The sequence below is a fragment of the Argentina silus genome, assembly GCF_951799395.1.
Source record: "Argentina silus genome assembly, chromosome: 2".
Lineage (NCBI taxonomy): Eukaryota > Metazoa > Chordata > Actinopteri > Argentiniformes > Argentinidae > Argentina > Argentina silus.
Window position 1 is genome coordinate 20,383,589 of NC_139656.1, and position 15,767 is coordinate 20,399,355.

Sequence of the window (15,767 nt, forward strand, 5' to 3'; positions counted from 1 at the left end):
CAATTAAGCTTGGCATATTTGGATGGCTCTGCTCTTTTCAGAGCTCCCTGCCTGAATGTACAGTATCATGGCAGGGAGCCCATCCATCTATCAACCCCTCGATAGATACAGACTGAGCAGAACCAAAGCAGGTGGAGGCTGGGGTGGTGATGGGAACTTAAAGCAACTATACAACTGCGTAATAGTTTTGAAATCCATCCTCTGCGTAGCCAAGCTGCACAGATGGGGGAGTGAGGCTACACTCCCTCAAGAAACAGACAACTGGATTTTGGAGACTTGCCACGTCCCTGAGGAGGGTGTGTCTTGCTCTGCCCATTAGATATGGAGTCCACTGTAACCCTGGTGCACCCTGATGTGGTACCAGGTAAGACTCAATTTGAACCTACATGCAGCTCTGCATAGATGAGCTGTCCCCCATAAAAGGGAAAGGGATGTTGACTGTGGGAGGCAGGACTGTGCATCACCAAGTAGCAGCTGTGCAGGTCGACTGGACCTAGAGAAGGGCACATTGAGCTTCCAGGGAGGCCCTTCTACTGTCACGTCCACAAAGGAACTGTGATGGCCTAGATCCCCAGCAAGGTGAGCAGTTGTGGAAGCTATTATTAGGGTTCAAGGACAGCTTCCCACTGAATGAGAATGAGGTGGGGCGTACCCGCCTGATACAGCATGAGATTGAAACAGGGAGTGGCCCGCCAATCAAGATGTGCCCCGCCGGCAACCCAGGAGGTAGCAGACAAAGTGCTGTGGGAGATGCAGCAGGCAGGCAACATTTAAGCCTTCATACATTTTTAAATATTATACTGGTTTTTGGGGGGGGGTTTACATAGTGCTTTATGGCAGAATTTCTGATTTCATGCTAAGTGATGTAAGGATGTGCACACTATGGTAGCCTTTCGTTTCTGTCTTTGGTTTTGCTAGGATACTGTTGGCCCTGGGCAACGTCGGTGGTGAAGAATAGCAGCTGAGGTATGGGGCAGGAGAAATGTAACTACACTTATTACATAGATGGAGCTATGGATGCAAGAACTGACCATCCATGAGATAAAAAATATGGTTTTTAACCATGTTTTGAAGATATACAGTGTTTGTTTACAATTACATTGTTTACAAACATTGGAATAAAACAAGTTTATATTTTGGGTTCTAATGCAGAGACAGTTGAACTAAGCTCATGAGGCATTTAGAAGTTATTTCTTCAAGAATCAATAGATATCATTAAAGTCCCAAAATTGATGCACCAATCCCAGATTGCCCCTTTAATGTATCGCGAGAATACTTGCAGGAAGTTGTTCACAATACTCTCGGCAACGTGCTTACAGTTCCTCCTTCAAGTGTGATATAATATCCATGGCGGGACAACTGAAGGTAACTTCATTGATAACACTTGTGTCATTATGTAATAGTCTCAAAAATCTTTTTGACGATTTAGTCAGCAAAGAGGAGTAATGTTGTCACGTAGATCAGGAGCCAGGACGTTGCGTACGTAGAAAGTGGTGTTGAAAATGATGGTTAATGTAACTTGGACGCTATGCCTATACCTAGCCCGTGCTGTGCCTAAACATACTTAGCTGCTAACGTCTTCTATTAATGCATTTGAATTATGTGAACCTCTGTCATGACAATTCTAGACTGCAAACAATATTCTCATTGATACCTACCTGTGCATTCTCACTTGGCTTGCTACTGATATAACTGCTATTCTCTGTATCATAGCTAGTCTTCATCAGTTATCTGTTATGTTGCGTACTTGATGTAAAAATAACAAGATGGTGATAATATTTCCCTGAAAGTTTCAGTGCATTCAAGCCTATCCTAATTGATAAGCATTGATGAAGCCTAGTCTAATATTGTGGTCTTTGCAGCGACGTGTGAAGGATGCGGTGCAGATAATAGGTGCTGGCAGTGTCCTGTTCGTGTCCTACCTCACCGCGGTTGGAGATGAGCGCTTCTACGCCAATCAACTAATGCCGTTGCTGCAGAGAATTGTGGGAGCTGAGACTGCCCATGTGATGGCTGTGCGGCTCATTGGTCTGGGGCTTGCACCATGGAACCGTTACCAAGACCCAGCCTCATTGGTCAGTGTGGGAGGGAGCGCCGAGGTGTTCTCTTGTTGGATCAGGTGTTATGTCTCTCTTTTCTTTTTGCATTGGATAATAGGCACAAAATAGAGAATGTTTAAAACGGAAAATGAGTTTTCTTATTGGATACATTCAGGTATTGCCTCCTCTGTTTCACTTTGTCTTGGAACATGTTCTCCTGTGTAAGATAAGAACTAAATCATTTACATGTGTGCTCTGTTTTAGAGCCTGTGCAATTCATCAGTTCACCGATATGATCAGCCAAGAATGACCCTCTACCGGCACATATCACTCCAGTATAGCATCAACATTTTCAGACCGTGCCTCACAGTCCAGAATGATAGAATATCAATGTAATTGGGGTTTTACATAGCAATAGATATAGGCTACTGTGCCTATCGAAAGTCTACACATTTTCAACTTTTCTTGCCGCAGACCCTGAAATTGAAATACATTGAATTAAAGGTAGACTCTGGGATATGATGTCATAGAGCGGGGTGATGCTGCCAGAGAATTTCAAAACGGAGATGCAACAGACGAGAGAAAAGAGTTACGAGTTGAATGTGATTGGCGCATGGACTCAGCCATCTTATGTTAGAGGGCAGTGAAACGAGTGGCCGCTCGTTCACTCTGGCTCACTACAATATATTTGAAAGTTGCTCTGTTTTCACAGGTGTGACATCATATTCCAGAGTCTACCTTTAAGATGTTTTTTCCGCACTAATCTACACAATTTACTGGACACTTTCGATGTGAAAGAAAAATTCTAATATATAGTTTTTTGGTTGTTGTTTTTTTTGTAAAACTGAGACATGTTTGCATAAGTCGACACATCCTTTGCTGTGGTTCTCCTAGAATTTGCTCAAATGCTAAAATGTGTTCAACATTTTTGAAAGTTGAATCTGAGTGCAATATTGATAGTTGACACGATTGCGGAATAAATACCCCTGTTTTTATAGGGTTCCTACATTGTGTTGATCAGGCTGTCACATGTCACAGACTGAGCCTATGAAGAGGAACAAAACCTCTCAGAAATGCTATCCTGTGGCCTAGGGTGACTTACAAAGAGCCACAAAGTTCAATGGCTGTTCATATAATATCCAGAGTGGCCAGAGGGAATCCCATAATGAAATCAATCAATTTCAATCCATAATTATGTCTGCATACCGGTAAATGAATTATGTAATACAGCATTCAACCTTTGTATCACATTGTTTGGTCATTACTGTATATTTCCATGGAATTCAGGCTCTGTCTGATTTGTTTTTGCTGCTGTCTCTAGGAAGTGAACGTCATGGGCCGAAGGTTCAAGAACCCAGTTGGAATTGCAGCAGGCTTTGACAAGCATGGAGAGGCTGTAGACGGGCTGTATGGGCTGGGTTTTGGCTTTGTGGAGGTTGGGACCATCACCCCTAAGCCCCAGGAAGGGAACCCCAAACCACGTGTATTCAGACTGACCTCTGACCAGGCAGTGATCAACAGGTATGGTTTAATAGATTGTGTATAGCTACAATATACTAAAGGACCAATATTGAGGTCGTAATTTAGTACTTTATAAGTTAGCAATAAAATGATATGATTTAATTGATACATCTGTACAGCTTCTGATTTTAGGGTTAGGTGTCAAGTGGCAGCTCATGGAGATATCACACAGACGCTGAAAGGGAATATTCTGCCTACATATTTCAATTTTGTGAATATTGAGCCGAATGAGAGGCTTTCAATATGAATTCCCTTTTCATCTTTTTCTTACACAGCTTCACACTGAAATTAAGTGGTCAAATGCATGTTATCAGTGTGTTCCACTATCTCCTCCTTGCTCTTACTGTCATACTCAGAAAAATGCTGTGAAATGAGATGCGAGGCATGTCCATAAATATTCATGAGTTGTTCTAACTGACAACGTAAGTAGATATGGGCGTATCTGCGTCCGTGCCTTGTGTTGTTGTAGCCATTTCCAATGTGCACAGTAAGTGGGTCCTACATAAGACAGGCTCGTTGAGAAGGATGTGCCCCCAAAATGAAATAGGCCTATGCCAATCATACTTGCTTTTGCATTTTCTGAAGTGTGTACCCACGCACACACTCATTGACATGCACCAGGGTTGGGGAGAGGACACCGTGAATCTAACCCTCTGATATTTAACTAATAATCACAGGTGATAATACATTTTTGAGTTAAATTTGCTACCTTATCCATGGCATACTAGTCTACCATGTTATACATTCTCAGCATTCTATGAAAATGGACAAGCATGCACGCACGTCCAAGGTGTGTGCGTCGGTCAGTAAGTGAACCCTATGCAGGTCATAAAAACACTGAAACGCGCCTCTACTTTAGCAATGGACTGCGTCTGCATTGGTGCCAAGGTTGGTGCCACAAATCAGATGTCGCTATGAATCAAGATGACTGCCAATTTACGGCATTTCCTGGATTCGCTGCGCCAGTCACCATCTCTCATAGGAATCCATTGAAAGGTCAGTAGTTAGCAGTATCCATATATGCAGTGCCCTCTGTAAGTAATGGGACAGTGAAGCATGTTTCTTCTTTTGGCTCTATACTATGTATACTATAGTATATTTAGTATATTATAGTATATTATAGATACTATACTATACTTTGGATTTGAAATGACACAATTACTATGAGGTTAAAGTAGAGATTCTCCACTTTTATTTGATGGGATTCGTGTACATTTTGGTTTTACCATTAAGAAATTCCAACACTTTTTATACATAGGCCCCCTATTCAGGGCACCAAAAGTAATGGGACAATTGGCTTGACAGGTGTTTCTGGTTAGTCAGGTGTGTTCCGTCACATCATTTGTGCAGGCATAAGAGAGCTGTCAATGTCTAGTATTGATTCTAGGCTTTGCGTTTGCCTTTGAAGTCTGCTATTGTAGTCTGTCAATATGAAGACCCAAGAGGTGTCAATGAAAGTCAAGGAAGCCATTATTAGACTGGAAAAGACTGTGAAAACCATAGGCTGGCCAAAATCAACAGTTTGGAACATCATTAAAAAGAACAAAAGGCACTGGTGAGCTCAGCAATCGCAAATGGGCTGGTAGGCCCAGGAAGACTTCTACAGTGAATGATCCCTAACCCAAAGATCAGGAACACTCTCCAGGAGGTAGACCACCATCCGCAAATCAGGTGACAGCTTGCTAAAAAGTACCTAAAAAGCCTGTATGGTCTGGAAAAAGGTATTGTGGACAGATAAGATGAATATTATCATATACCAGAGTGATTGCAACAGGAAAGTTTGGAGAAAAAAGTATCTTCCCAAAATGTACAGCATACTGTACCACCTCATCTGTGAGACATGGCGGAGGGGGTGTTATGGTTTGGGCATGTACAGCTGTATAGCTGCCACTAGAACTGGCTAACTTGTCTTAATTGATGATGTAACTGCTGACGGCAGCAACAGCATGTATTCTGAAGTGTACAGAAACATCTTGTCTCCTCGAATACAAGTAAATGCCTCCAAATTCATTGGATGGAGCTTCATCATACAGTAAGACACTGATTCAAAACATACTGCCATAGCAACTAGGGAGTTTTTCAGGGCCAAAAAGTGGAAAATTCTTAACTGGCCAAGTCAATCTTCAGATTTAAATCCAATTGAATAGCATTTCATTTCCTGATGATAAGATTTCCTGATTTTAATATTTTATTATTTAAAATAATTTTTATTTTATTTTACTTTAAAACTTATTGTTGCACTACTCTGTGGCACTGTCACTTTTGCATTTCACTGTATACTTGTATGCACGTGACAAATAAAGAATCTTGAATCTTGAAACAAATAACAACTGAAGATGGCTGCAGCACAGGCCTGACAGAGCATCACCAGAGAAGACACCCAGCGTCTGGTGGGGTCAATGGGCCGCAGACTTCAGGCAGTAATTGCATGCAAAGGATTGTCGACCAAATACTGAACATGAGTTTAATTTAGACATTATATGAATCTGTCCCATTACTTTTGGTGGCCTGAAATAAGGGCACTCTATGTTGTAATTTCTGAATGGTAAAAACAAACATGTACAAAAATACCTTTAAAAAAAAAGCTGACAATCTATACTTTAACCTCAGAGTAATTGTTTGATTTAAAATCCAAATGTTTGGAATATAAAAAAAGGAAGAAAACATTTAACTTACAGAGGGCATTGTATGTATTTGTTATCAATGGTCTACACACAAAGTGAGCTCTGCAGTTGATGCACAATGCCTGCACATAAACACAAGGCATTAATACAGATCTATTGGGGTGCAAGGTAGAAAAGCCTCACAAATGCGTACGCTTCATAAAGTCTATGAGGAGTCTTGACATGGAGCAAGTTAAGTATTTATTTTATCATTTCAATTTGTATTGTATATCCGTTGTTATGTCTGAATTCCGTAATTCAGTCCACGTTTTCAGTGTTTCGATTGCTACAGTAGCAAATATAAGGTGAAGGTAACAAATATGCAATTTTGTGTGTTTCAGATACGGATTCAACAGCTGTGGTCTGGTTGAAGTCCAAGAGAGGTTGAAGGCGAGGGAAAGGACCCAGGTAGAACTGACAAAAGGTAGAGGCGCAACTCTTTACTTAAAGGCCAACATTAGTAATTTTTAGATTTTTTAGCTGATATGACATCCTGGTGCTAGGATGTCAGTTGTGTGGTTGCCCCCTTTGACAGGCATCACGCTAGCCAAATGTGCCTTGCAAAAAATGTATAAACACACTTTTCAACTACACAAGGGGTATACTACGAAGCAAGCTAAGGGCGTTATCAAGCTCATTTTAGCAACTCAGGATTTGGTCAAAGTTAGCTCTCTATCTCCCCTTACTTGCTATTAAATTACTTTGCAAGAGATATTTGGCAAGATTGATACCCGCCAAAGGGGACAACTACCAGACGAACCATCAGTGAAAAAAGGATTTTATTAGAAACTGTCTTAGCGGAGTAATTTTTATTTTGATAGATGGCAAAATCATTGACTCTATCTGTTCATAGGACTGCATAAAGGAGGATGCTATCCGGCTAACATTCAATTTCAGACCACATCCATGTTACTAATTTTCCACTGATGTTCTGGGGGCTTGAACATTCTGACCTTAAAACTCCTCTAGTGACTCATCTATGTGATGTTCCTGCTGTGTTTTTTTAGCTGGCCTGCCCCTGGGCATCAACCTGGGGAAGAACAAGCAGTCTCAGGATGCGGTGGCAGACTATCTGGAGGGGGTGCGCACCCTGGGTCCATTGGCTGACTACCTGGTGGTGAACGTCAGCAGCCCTAACACTCCAGGCCTGAGGGACCTACAGGGCAAAACAGAACTGCGCCAATTGCTGCACAGGGTAAGAAAATAACCAGGAGGGTAATGTCTGGCTTCCCTAAATAGTCATCCATTTACATTTATAGTGTATGTGGTATTGAACTGACTTTGCCATAGTATGTTTTTGGAACTGGTTTTCCTTTATAGAGATCAGGTGAGTAATGACACATGTTTTGAATATAAATGTTTTTTTACACTCTACAGATTATTGGTTCCACATTGAACATAAACATGCATTTAACAACAGTATACAAATTACTGTTTCAGGAGCAATAACATAAAAGGACTCTAACTCTAACTAATTGCTCAGTTATATTCCTCAAGGAAATCTTATCTTATCCTGTACCAATCTCATCTGAGTGACATGCATATGCATATTAATTAAAGCTAGACTCTAGAGGCTTTTTACATGCTTAATTAGCTTTTGGTTCAATCCTGTCATACACAATCTTTTTAGTCTGTGTAGAGGTCAGGGGTCTTCACAGCAACCTGCTTATTGTAATACTCCAATCAGATAGCTAGTTTGTTCAGGTTGTACTCTCACTAAGCTATGTTGTTTATGCTAGCAGGCAGTGCACAGTTACAGCCTGGTACAGATACAACAGTCGAGGTGAGATGCAACTGAGAAAAGAGAGACGGGAAATGCTGCAAAAATCAAACGAGGCATGCCGTTGGCTGCTAAAGAATTGGGAACATTTACAGCCAGCTGAACTTAAGAGAAACATGATAAACTGTCAGTCAAAGATGCAAGGAACACAAACAGTCCTGTCAGTCTGCTGGCTTGAGAAATTGTGGCTTTTAATATATTAAAAGTAGCCCTTATGAAATATACAAAGTATACAGTGCCCACCATAAGTATTGGAAAGAGGAAGCATTTTGTCTTAATTTAGCTCTATCCTCCCAACAGTTTGGATTTGAAATCAAACAATTACTATGGGGTCAACGGAGAGATTCTCAGCTTTAATTCAATGTTTTTTTTTTTTCAGATTGAAATGCATGTTCAATTGGATTTAAATCTGAATATTGACTTGGCTAGTCAAGAACGTTCCGCTTTTTGGCCCTGAAAAACGCCCTAGTTGTTATGGCAGGATGTTTGGGGTCATACTGGAGTTTTCTTACTGTATGAAGAAGCTCCATCCAATGAATTTGGAGGCATTTTCTTGTACTTGAGCAGACAAGATGATTACTGCTGACAGTAGCAGCAGAATGTAACATCAATTAAGACAAGTTAGCCAGTTCTTGTGGCAGCTATACATGCCCAAACCATGTTTCACAGATCAGGTGGTATGCTGTAAATCTTTGCCATATCCTTTTTTCTCCAAACTTTCCTCTTGCAATCACTCTGGTACATGATAATATTAGTCTTATCTGTCCACATTACCTTTTTCCAGACCTCTGCAGGCTTTTTAGGTACTTTTTAGTCAACTGTAACCTGACCATTGTTTTTGAGGATAACTAGTGGCTTGCACCTTGCAGCGAAGCCTCTTTAGTTCGGCTGCTGATGTATTCTGCATATGGTAGTCTTTAACACATTCACGCCTACCTCCCAGAGAGTGTTCCTGATCTGTGGGACAGTTGTTTTGGGTTGTTTCGTAATTATGGTGAGCATTCTTCGGTCATCCACTGTAGAAGTCTTCCTTGGGCTACCAGCCTGTTTGTGATTGCTGAAATAGGGGGATGTATACAAAGGGTTGTAATTTCTAAATGGTGAATCTGAATCAGAAAAAATAAAACATTGAATTAAATCTGGAAATCTCTACTTTAACCTCATAGTAACCTCATTCTTTGATTTCAAATCCAAACTGTTTAGTATAGAGCTAAAAGAAGACAAAATCTTCCTCTTTCCAATACTTGGGGGAGGGCACTGTGTAATGGATCACTCCCACTCTAAACAAAGGATATTTTTAAGGCTCAATGACGCCTTCATAAACCCTTCATTAGGCCTATATATAGTAGATGCTAAACAATCATTCATAAGAAAATGTCAGGCATCAAACATATGGATCTCATATCACCCTTGATGTACTATAATTTTGGTAGTAAATGATGTGATACATCTATTTAGGCCTTATGTATGGGGTTATGAGGGCTCCCAATCCTTTAAACACGTTTCCTGAAATTATAGCTCAATTTCTCAAAACTCTAAACACAAAACTGAAAAGAGTTAACCATTTTGTCAAAACTCCACAAATCTTTTGCAAACATGAAACACTGCACCAAGTAAACACTGGTGTGATAAATTTAAAACACTACCATCAAAATAGTGTTTACAGTGCCTTCGGAAAGTATTCAGACACCTTGATTTTCTCCACATTTTGTTGTGTTATAGACTCAATTTAAAATGGATTAAATTAAAAGAATTTGCCATCAATCCACACACAATACCCCAGAATGACAAAGCGAAAACATGTTTTTTGAGATTTCAGTAAATTTATTAAATTGAAATACAGAAATACCTCATGTACATAAGTATTCTGACCCTTTGCTATGACACTCTTAAAATGAGCTAAAATGCAAAAATGTCATCAACAAATCACTCAATAAGTTGAATTGAGTCCATCTTAATGCAAGGATAATAATTTATGTAATTTTGGAATTAATATCTTTGTTTTTATAGGGTCTCTGATTTGTATAGGAATCAATTACACACTGTGTGGATCAGGTTGTCATGTCAGATCTACATGTAAATCAGACCGCATCCAGATTGAGTACATGGTCAACCAACGTTGAGCGGATTTCATTAGACATATTGGCTCGCCTTCCTCTTCTTCTTCCTCCTCCTCTTCTTCCTCTTCGTCTCACGAAGAGAACACTCCGTGCTGTTCCATTCTTTTCCCCAACACAGTAGAGGTCACCTGAGGCCTCTTTTATGCTCTGACACATGATTGAAGTGTTTTGCCAATTGAGTTTGAACAGGTGAGTGAGTGAGTGAGACCAATTGGTAATTAGGGTGAAGCATTTTGAAGGCCAGTGTTTTCCAGGTGAACAAAGTGTGCTAATTGATGCGATTTGTGCTTTTTGCAAACATGTGATTTAGAATTGCTATTTGAGTGAAAACAATGGAATTCTGCTTCGAGTTTAGCAGTCTGGAGTCAAGTTTTCAGACTTGTGTGCATAGTTCCATTTTGTGTGCGTATACAATGGAGAAAAACTGGAATTGGACTGAAGGATTTATGTTGGCTCATGTGTCCATCTTGTCTCCCCCACCCTGCCCAGGTGCTGAAAGAGCGTGATGCCCTGCAAGGAGAGAGCAGACCTCCAGTGTTGGTGAAGATCGCCCCCGACCTCACTGCCCAGGACAAACAGGACATAGCCGATGTCATCACTGAGGTCAGAACCTAGCCCTGATGGGGTCATTGAGGTCCGTCAGGCCTCTCTATGCTCCACCCCCCCCCCCCACCCACCTAATAAGCCACCAACGACTTGGAGCTATTTTCCTACTTTCAGCCATGTATCTCCTGTCTGCTATTTGCCATTCTGCTCATGTAGTCTCCTGTGTAGCCCTCATCAGAGTGATGTCCTGCCATGGATGCTAAGCAGCAGACAAGTAGTTCACCAGATTCTTTTGAGTATATTAGCGTTGCTTCCTCTCCACTCTCTATTTTAATGGAGGAGTGTTTGTGTGTTCATGCAAATGAGACACACATTCTTAATGGAAAATGCAGAGAGAAAGCATAGCAAATATTTCAACAGCCATATGCCAACGTCTATGTGTACTTGTTCAAGTGTGCAGGGCATTCTTCAGATGCCACACTCCAATGGAACAAAACTCCAATGGAACAAGATCTACATTTTATACAGATGGATTTTCAATAATAAAAGAAGTCCATTATAGAATTGTTTTTGTTTACCCTAATTCTCAGTTATTCGATTACATAAGTGTTTGATACAGACCTGGGTTTGTCGTGGAATTCTAAGTTAAAATACTTTGAAATAAAATGCCAAAGACTAGAACTGATGGCTTCTTCAGAGACTTTTATTACAAGTAACAAAGCCGAGGTGGTTCGAAACATCCTCTTGTTTGTCTCTCAGCACACCATGTTTATACAATTTCCAATCTTTATCAAATTTAGGTTCCATCCCTCATATGTAAATCATTCACATTTTCTGGCTGTTCGCCACCAATATAATTCACCCGGTTCCTACACCTCATCACGGTTTGGTTTCCCCTCCCATTTCTAAAGACAGTTATTGGGTTATAACGATATTGGTGGCGAGCCCATCGTGATTATCAAACAAATATTACATCCCCCCCCCGGTACTTCTTAGTACTGTTCCTGCCCTTATCCTCTGGGTACCTGGTACCTCTTGGCTCTGTTCCTTTCATGCACCAACTTCTAGGTACCTCTTCGTACCACCTCCTCCATAAATCATTACTCCCTCTATACATCAACCTGTTTTCTTATGGAACATTTATAATTGTTTTTCATAACTCACTTTTGGCCTCTTTGTCCTGTCCTATATGGAATGTTTATAATTGGTTTTCTCAATTACCCATAACTCACTCTTGGCCTCTTTGTCCTGTCTTGTTATGTTCTCTTTTTATTTGCTATAGACATTTACCATAGGTTCAAATAGCATTATATTATTATTATGATATAATAGTAGAATGCTTATATTGATCCATGATTTGTGACATTTCATATCTAGCGTTGAAATTGGGAGGAGGGCATGTAACCTTATGATCCTTTTGACAGACAGTCTACCAGGTCAAAGAGTTATAGGAAGAATATCTGTTTCCCATATTTTGCCTATGTTCCCCTTTACGCACAAGTATTTCAAACCCAGGTCTAGTTTGGTACAACGTCTTAATGATAAGGTAATGAATGATTCCGTTTTAGTGTGTTGATAATACTGGCATCCCCTCAACCCGTTTGTTTGTGTTTTAGCTCGGTGTAGACGGCCTGATGGTCTCCAACACCACAGTGTCCAGGCCTAAGACCCTGCAGGACTCCCAGAGTCAGGAGGTGGGAGGATTGAGCGGCCAACCACTCAAGGAGCTCTCTACCCGCACTGTAAGGGAGATGTACAGCTTGACCAAAGGTAGGTAGGAACAATGAATGACCATCAGCATTCTGCTGCTGCTGCAAAACATTGGCTTGGGTTTGAAGGCCCACTCCAGTGATATGTCAACTTTTCTAGCTGCAAAACGAATCCTTGTGTATACCCATTATGCTTTATGATGATTTTAGCGCACTTTTCCATTATTACGTATTTTTGTCAATGAAGTGAAACCTCTGCCAGAATTCGCCTTAAATTTGTCAGTTGTTTATGTACTTTGTATGCTCTTTCTCATTGAAGGTAAGGTGCCAATCATTGGTGTTGGGGGTGTTGCTAATGGACAGGATGCCCTGGAGAAGATCCGTGCTGGAGCGTCCTTGGTCCAGCTGTACACTGCTCTGATATATCAGGGCCCACCTGTTGTCAACAAAATCAAAAGGGAACTGGATCAGCTTTTAAAGTAAGTGAGAACATGGAAATGTTTTTTTATAGTATTGAGTGACCACCTGAATGCTTTTTTATTTACTCAACATGCATGTATTTGCTGTGTTTTTACCTTTTATCCTAACCATGTATTACAGGGAACAAGGATTTACCAATATATCAGATGCAGTTGGAGCTGACCATAGGGGTGTTGATGGGATGATTTCAACGACAGAGTCTACAGAGGAACAATATTGATCAAGACTCTGAGACCTCACTGTCTGTGAGCTCTACCAGCTAGACATACATCAGACTGATGCCTATGCCAACTTCCTGCCTTTACTTGAAGCCTATATGAGGTGGCTTGTTTGCTTAATTCATGTCACTACCGGCCGTGAAATATCTGCGCACAAAGATTCAGAGACAGCAGTATTGTGGACCTGCCCCATCTCATGGTTCTTATTGTTGCATTGATCCAATAACCAACAGATGTTTATACGAAAAACAACAAGAATGGTCAAGTGCTAAATAACACCAAAGTGTAATGTATGTAAACATGTCAGTCTAGTGCTGAAAATGTGTGATTTATATATTAATATAATGTGCTCTATTCTGAAATGTGTGCTATTTATGCAACTGTATCTGAGAGTTAAAATGGAAAAATAGCTCTAGTTCACAATGTACTTTGTGTCTGAAATACAAATCTGAAACTGTAAATCACTTAACTGCTGCCATCATAATCGAAAATGTGTGTGTGACCTCATCTAAAATTACAGATGATCAATGAGCAGAGTAAAAACTACCTGACAATTACCATTTACCCTTTCAGCTGAATATAGAAGAAGGCTGGGGAAGTGTACAAAAAGATGCCAAAAACCTTCTGGCACAATTACTACTCAATTTTAGCAGGGTCTGAATACACACCATAACTAACAGTCATACACAAGTCATACCTTGTGAAAGATTGGCCACTTTTCTTTTCCTTCCCCTTTTATAAAAGTTTCTCTCTGCTGTGTCCACAATGTCCTCTCACTATTAGGCCCCTTAATGGCTGGGGAGGCCCAGGGTAAAGAGTGGAGAGTGCTTTATTTTGAGTCCCTTTCCTTGGGGGTCATTCCATATCAAACATGCAGGAAGTCTGGTCTGACTGCAGTAGCAGGTGTATCGTTCACTCATGGATTGGTTGACAGTAGTAGTCACCATTAAGCAAATGGTGGAACCTATATCTTGTGATATGAGCAGGAGATGAGATCATCCACTTCAAACAATATGATAGAATGTGATATATAATTCACAACAGATTCATCATGGTGAATATGAGTAGCATACAACATATGTAATAGAGATGATGATTATTAGTTATTTGTTCTGATGTACAATCCCAATCTATTGACATGATTCTGTACTCCAGTCAGCGCAACAATAGATTCAGTTTAGTTAGTAGTCTACACGTCTGTCCCTCCTGCTCCTAGATGGTTTGACCAAAGTCTTTATGAGGAGCAGCTGTGGAGAGGAGCCTTCTCGCTAAATCCCCTCGGCACTTCCTTCTGATTTCTGTTCTAGTCTTAGTTCAGAGAAAACACATGCACATGAATACCAATACACGATACACTCTAACCCAGATCTTCATGCAAAGCTTGTAAACAAAACATGTTGACCAAACCCAACAGCTGCTCTCTGTTCCTATACCATGGAAAAGATGTAAAAAAAAAAAAAAAAAAAAAAAAAGGGATGAAAAACAGACTAATTTAAGCAATTTTGTTTGGTCCAGACTCTGACTTTCCCCAGAACCAATTAGGTTAAAACTGTGTCACATATTCTGCATATGTATTTGCTGCTGGCAACAGTGCCTGTGTGGCCATATTCAAATTGCCTAACCCCCCTCCCTCTGTCCAGTACAATGAGCACAGGGATATTCAGTTTGTGGTTCCTTTGGATCAGAATGTATTTTATAGATGACATTTACTGAAATGCATAAATATTTGTAAACCATTGTTTAATTTAAAGGGTGGATGCAGTCTCACACTCAAGTACATGCATGCACACTTATCACATGAAATGTAATTAATACCACTTTCAGTGTGGTGTAACATCAAACCCAGTGTGTATTCAATATTTATTTATTTATTTTATCAATTCTGAACATTAGACATTAGAATACAGTATACCTGGCATATAGTGTAGACTTATATTTCTTCTTTGCCAACACTTTCTCTGTGCTTGTGAAGATATACAGTTTCATTATGACAGCTGTGTAGGTTGGAGAAGTATCACCATATCTCTAAAATGGACACCGTACATATCAATGGAAGCTTCCATGTGTGAGCCTCTGATATATAGTTTGATGAGATGGCTGTCCATCATGTTCTCTGTTATTCAGTGGGAGTCAGAATCCCTTTGAGGAGACAGCTATGCCCTGTACCTGTGTTTTTACTGCACTTCATCTTCTGCAGTAATTACTCATACTGTAGCTCCTGAAATCTTTAGTAGACCTGAACATATACAGGGCTGTTCACTCGTGTTAAATGTGTGTTAGAAAGTAGGAAGAGATCTGGCAGACGGGATGACATAATCAAGAGCACCTAAGGCAGTCTCTGAGGTGATCACAGGTTAGCACCACAGGGGACAGAATGAGGGGGAACAGCTGCGATCCTTTCAGACCACCTTGTCCTCGCCCAGCCCAGCCCTGACTGGCTTGACCACACTACTCCATATGTAACAGATCATTCTGTGAACCATGCACGCATGATGAATAACCTTGAGTGAGACCTTCAGAAAGCAGGATCATTGAGTCAGCTTGCTTTTGAAAAAACCTTTAAACAGCACATTTATACAAGCTGGCAGGTTCAACTTTTACCTGCAACTGTGCTGATTCATATACATTGGCTTAAAACCTGCATCTGGGCAGGTTTACAAATGATTCATGTTATCAACAGGTTCTTCTCAA

General features: G+C 40.5%; 1 protein-coding gene across 2 annotated transcripts; it reads left to right on the forward strand.

The window, feature by feature from the left end:
* Positions 1-1,324: 1,324 nt before the first annotated feature.
* dhodh (dihydroorotate dehydrogenase) lies at positions 1,325-13,903 on the forward strand. Of its 2 annotated transcripts, XM_083697334.1 has the most exons (9): positions 1,325-1,365; positions 1,863-2,075; positions 3,361-3,560; positions 6,565-6,647; positions 7,231-7,418; positions 10,613-10,726; positions 12,286-12,439; positions 12,698-12,857; positions 12,979-13,903. In XM_083697334.1, exons 1-9 carry the CDS (start codon positions 1,348-1,350, stop codon positions 13,076-13,078), a joined length of 1,230 nt encoding a protein of 409 aa, XP_083553460.1. In that variant the 5' UTR covers positions 1,325-1,347; the 3' UTR covers positions 13,079-13,903. The 2 variants fall into 2 exon arrangements, with proteins under 2 accessions (XP_083553460.1, XP_083553461.1); XM_083697335.1 differs by lacking the exon at positions 1,325-1,365 and having other exon boundaries at positions 1,907-2,119.
* Positions 13,904-15,767: the final 1,864 nt, after the last annotated feature.

What these genes read in the sequence shown, in the direction of transcription:
- dhodh (XM_083697334.1), top strand. An exon ending in TGCGCCAATTGCTGCACAGG is followed by an intron (nt 7,419 to 10,612) that starts GTAAGAAAATAA and finishes CACCCTGCCCAG; the next exon opens with GTGCTGAAAGAGCGTGATGC. An exon ending in GAACTGGATCAGCTTTTAAA is followed by an intron (nt 12,858 to 12,978) that starts GTAAGTGAGAAC and finishes CATGTATTACAG; the next exon opens with GGAACAAGGATTTACCAATA.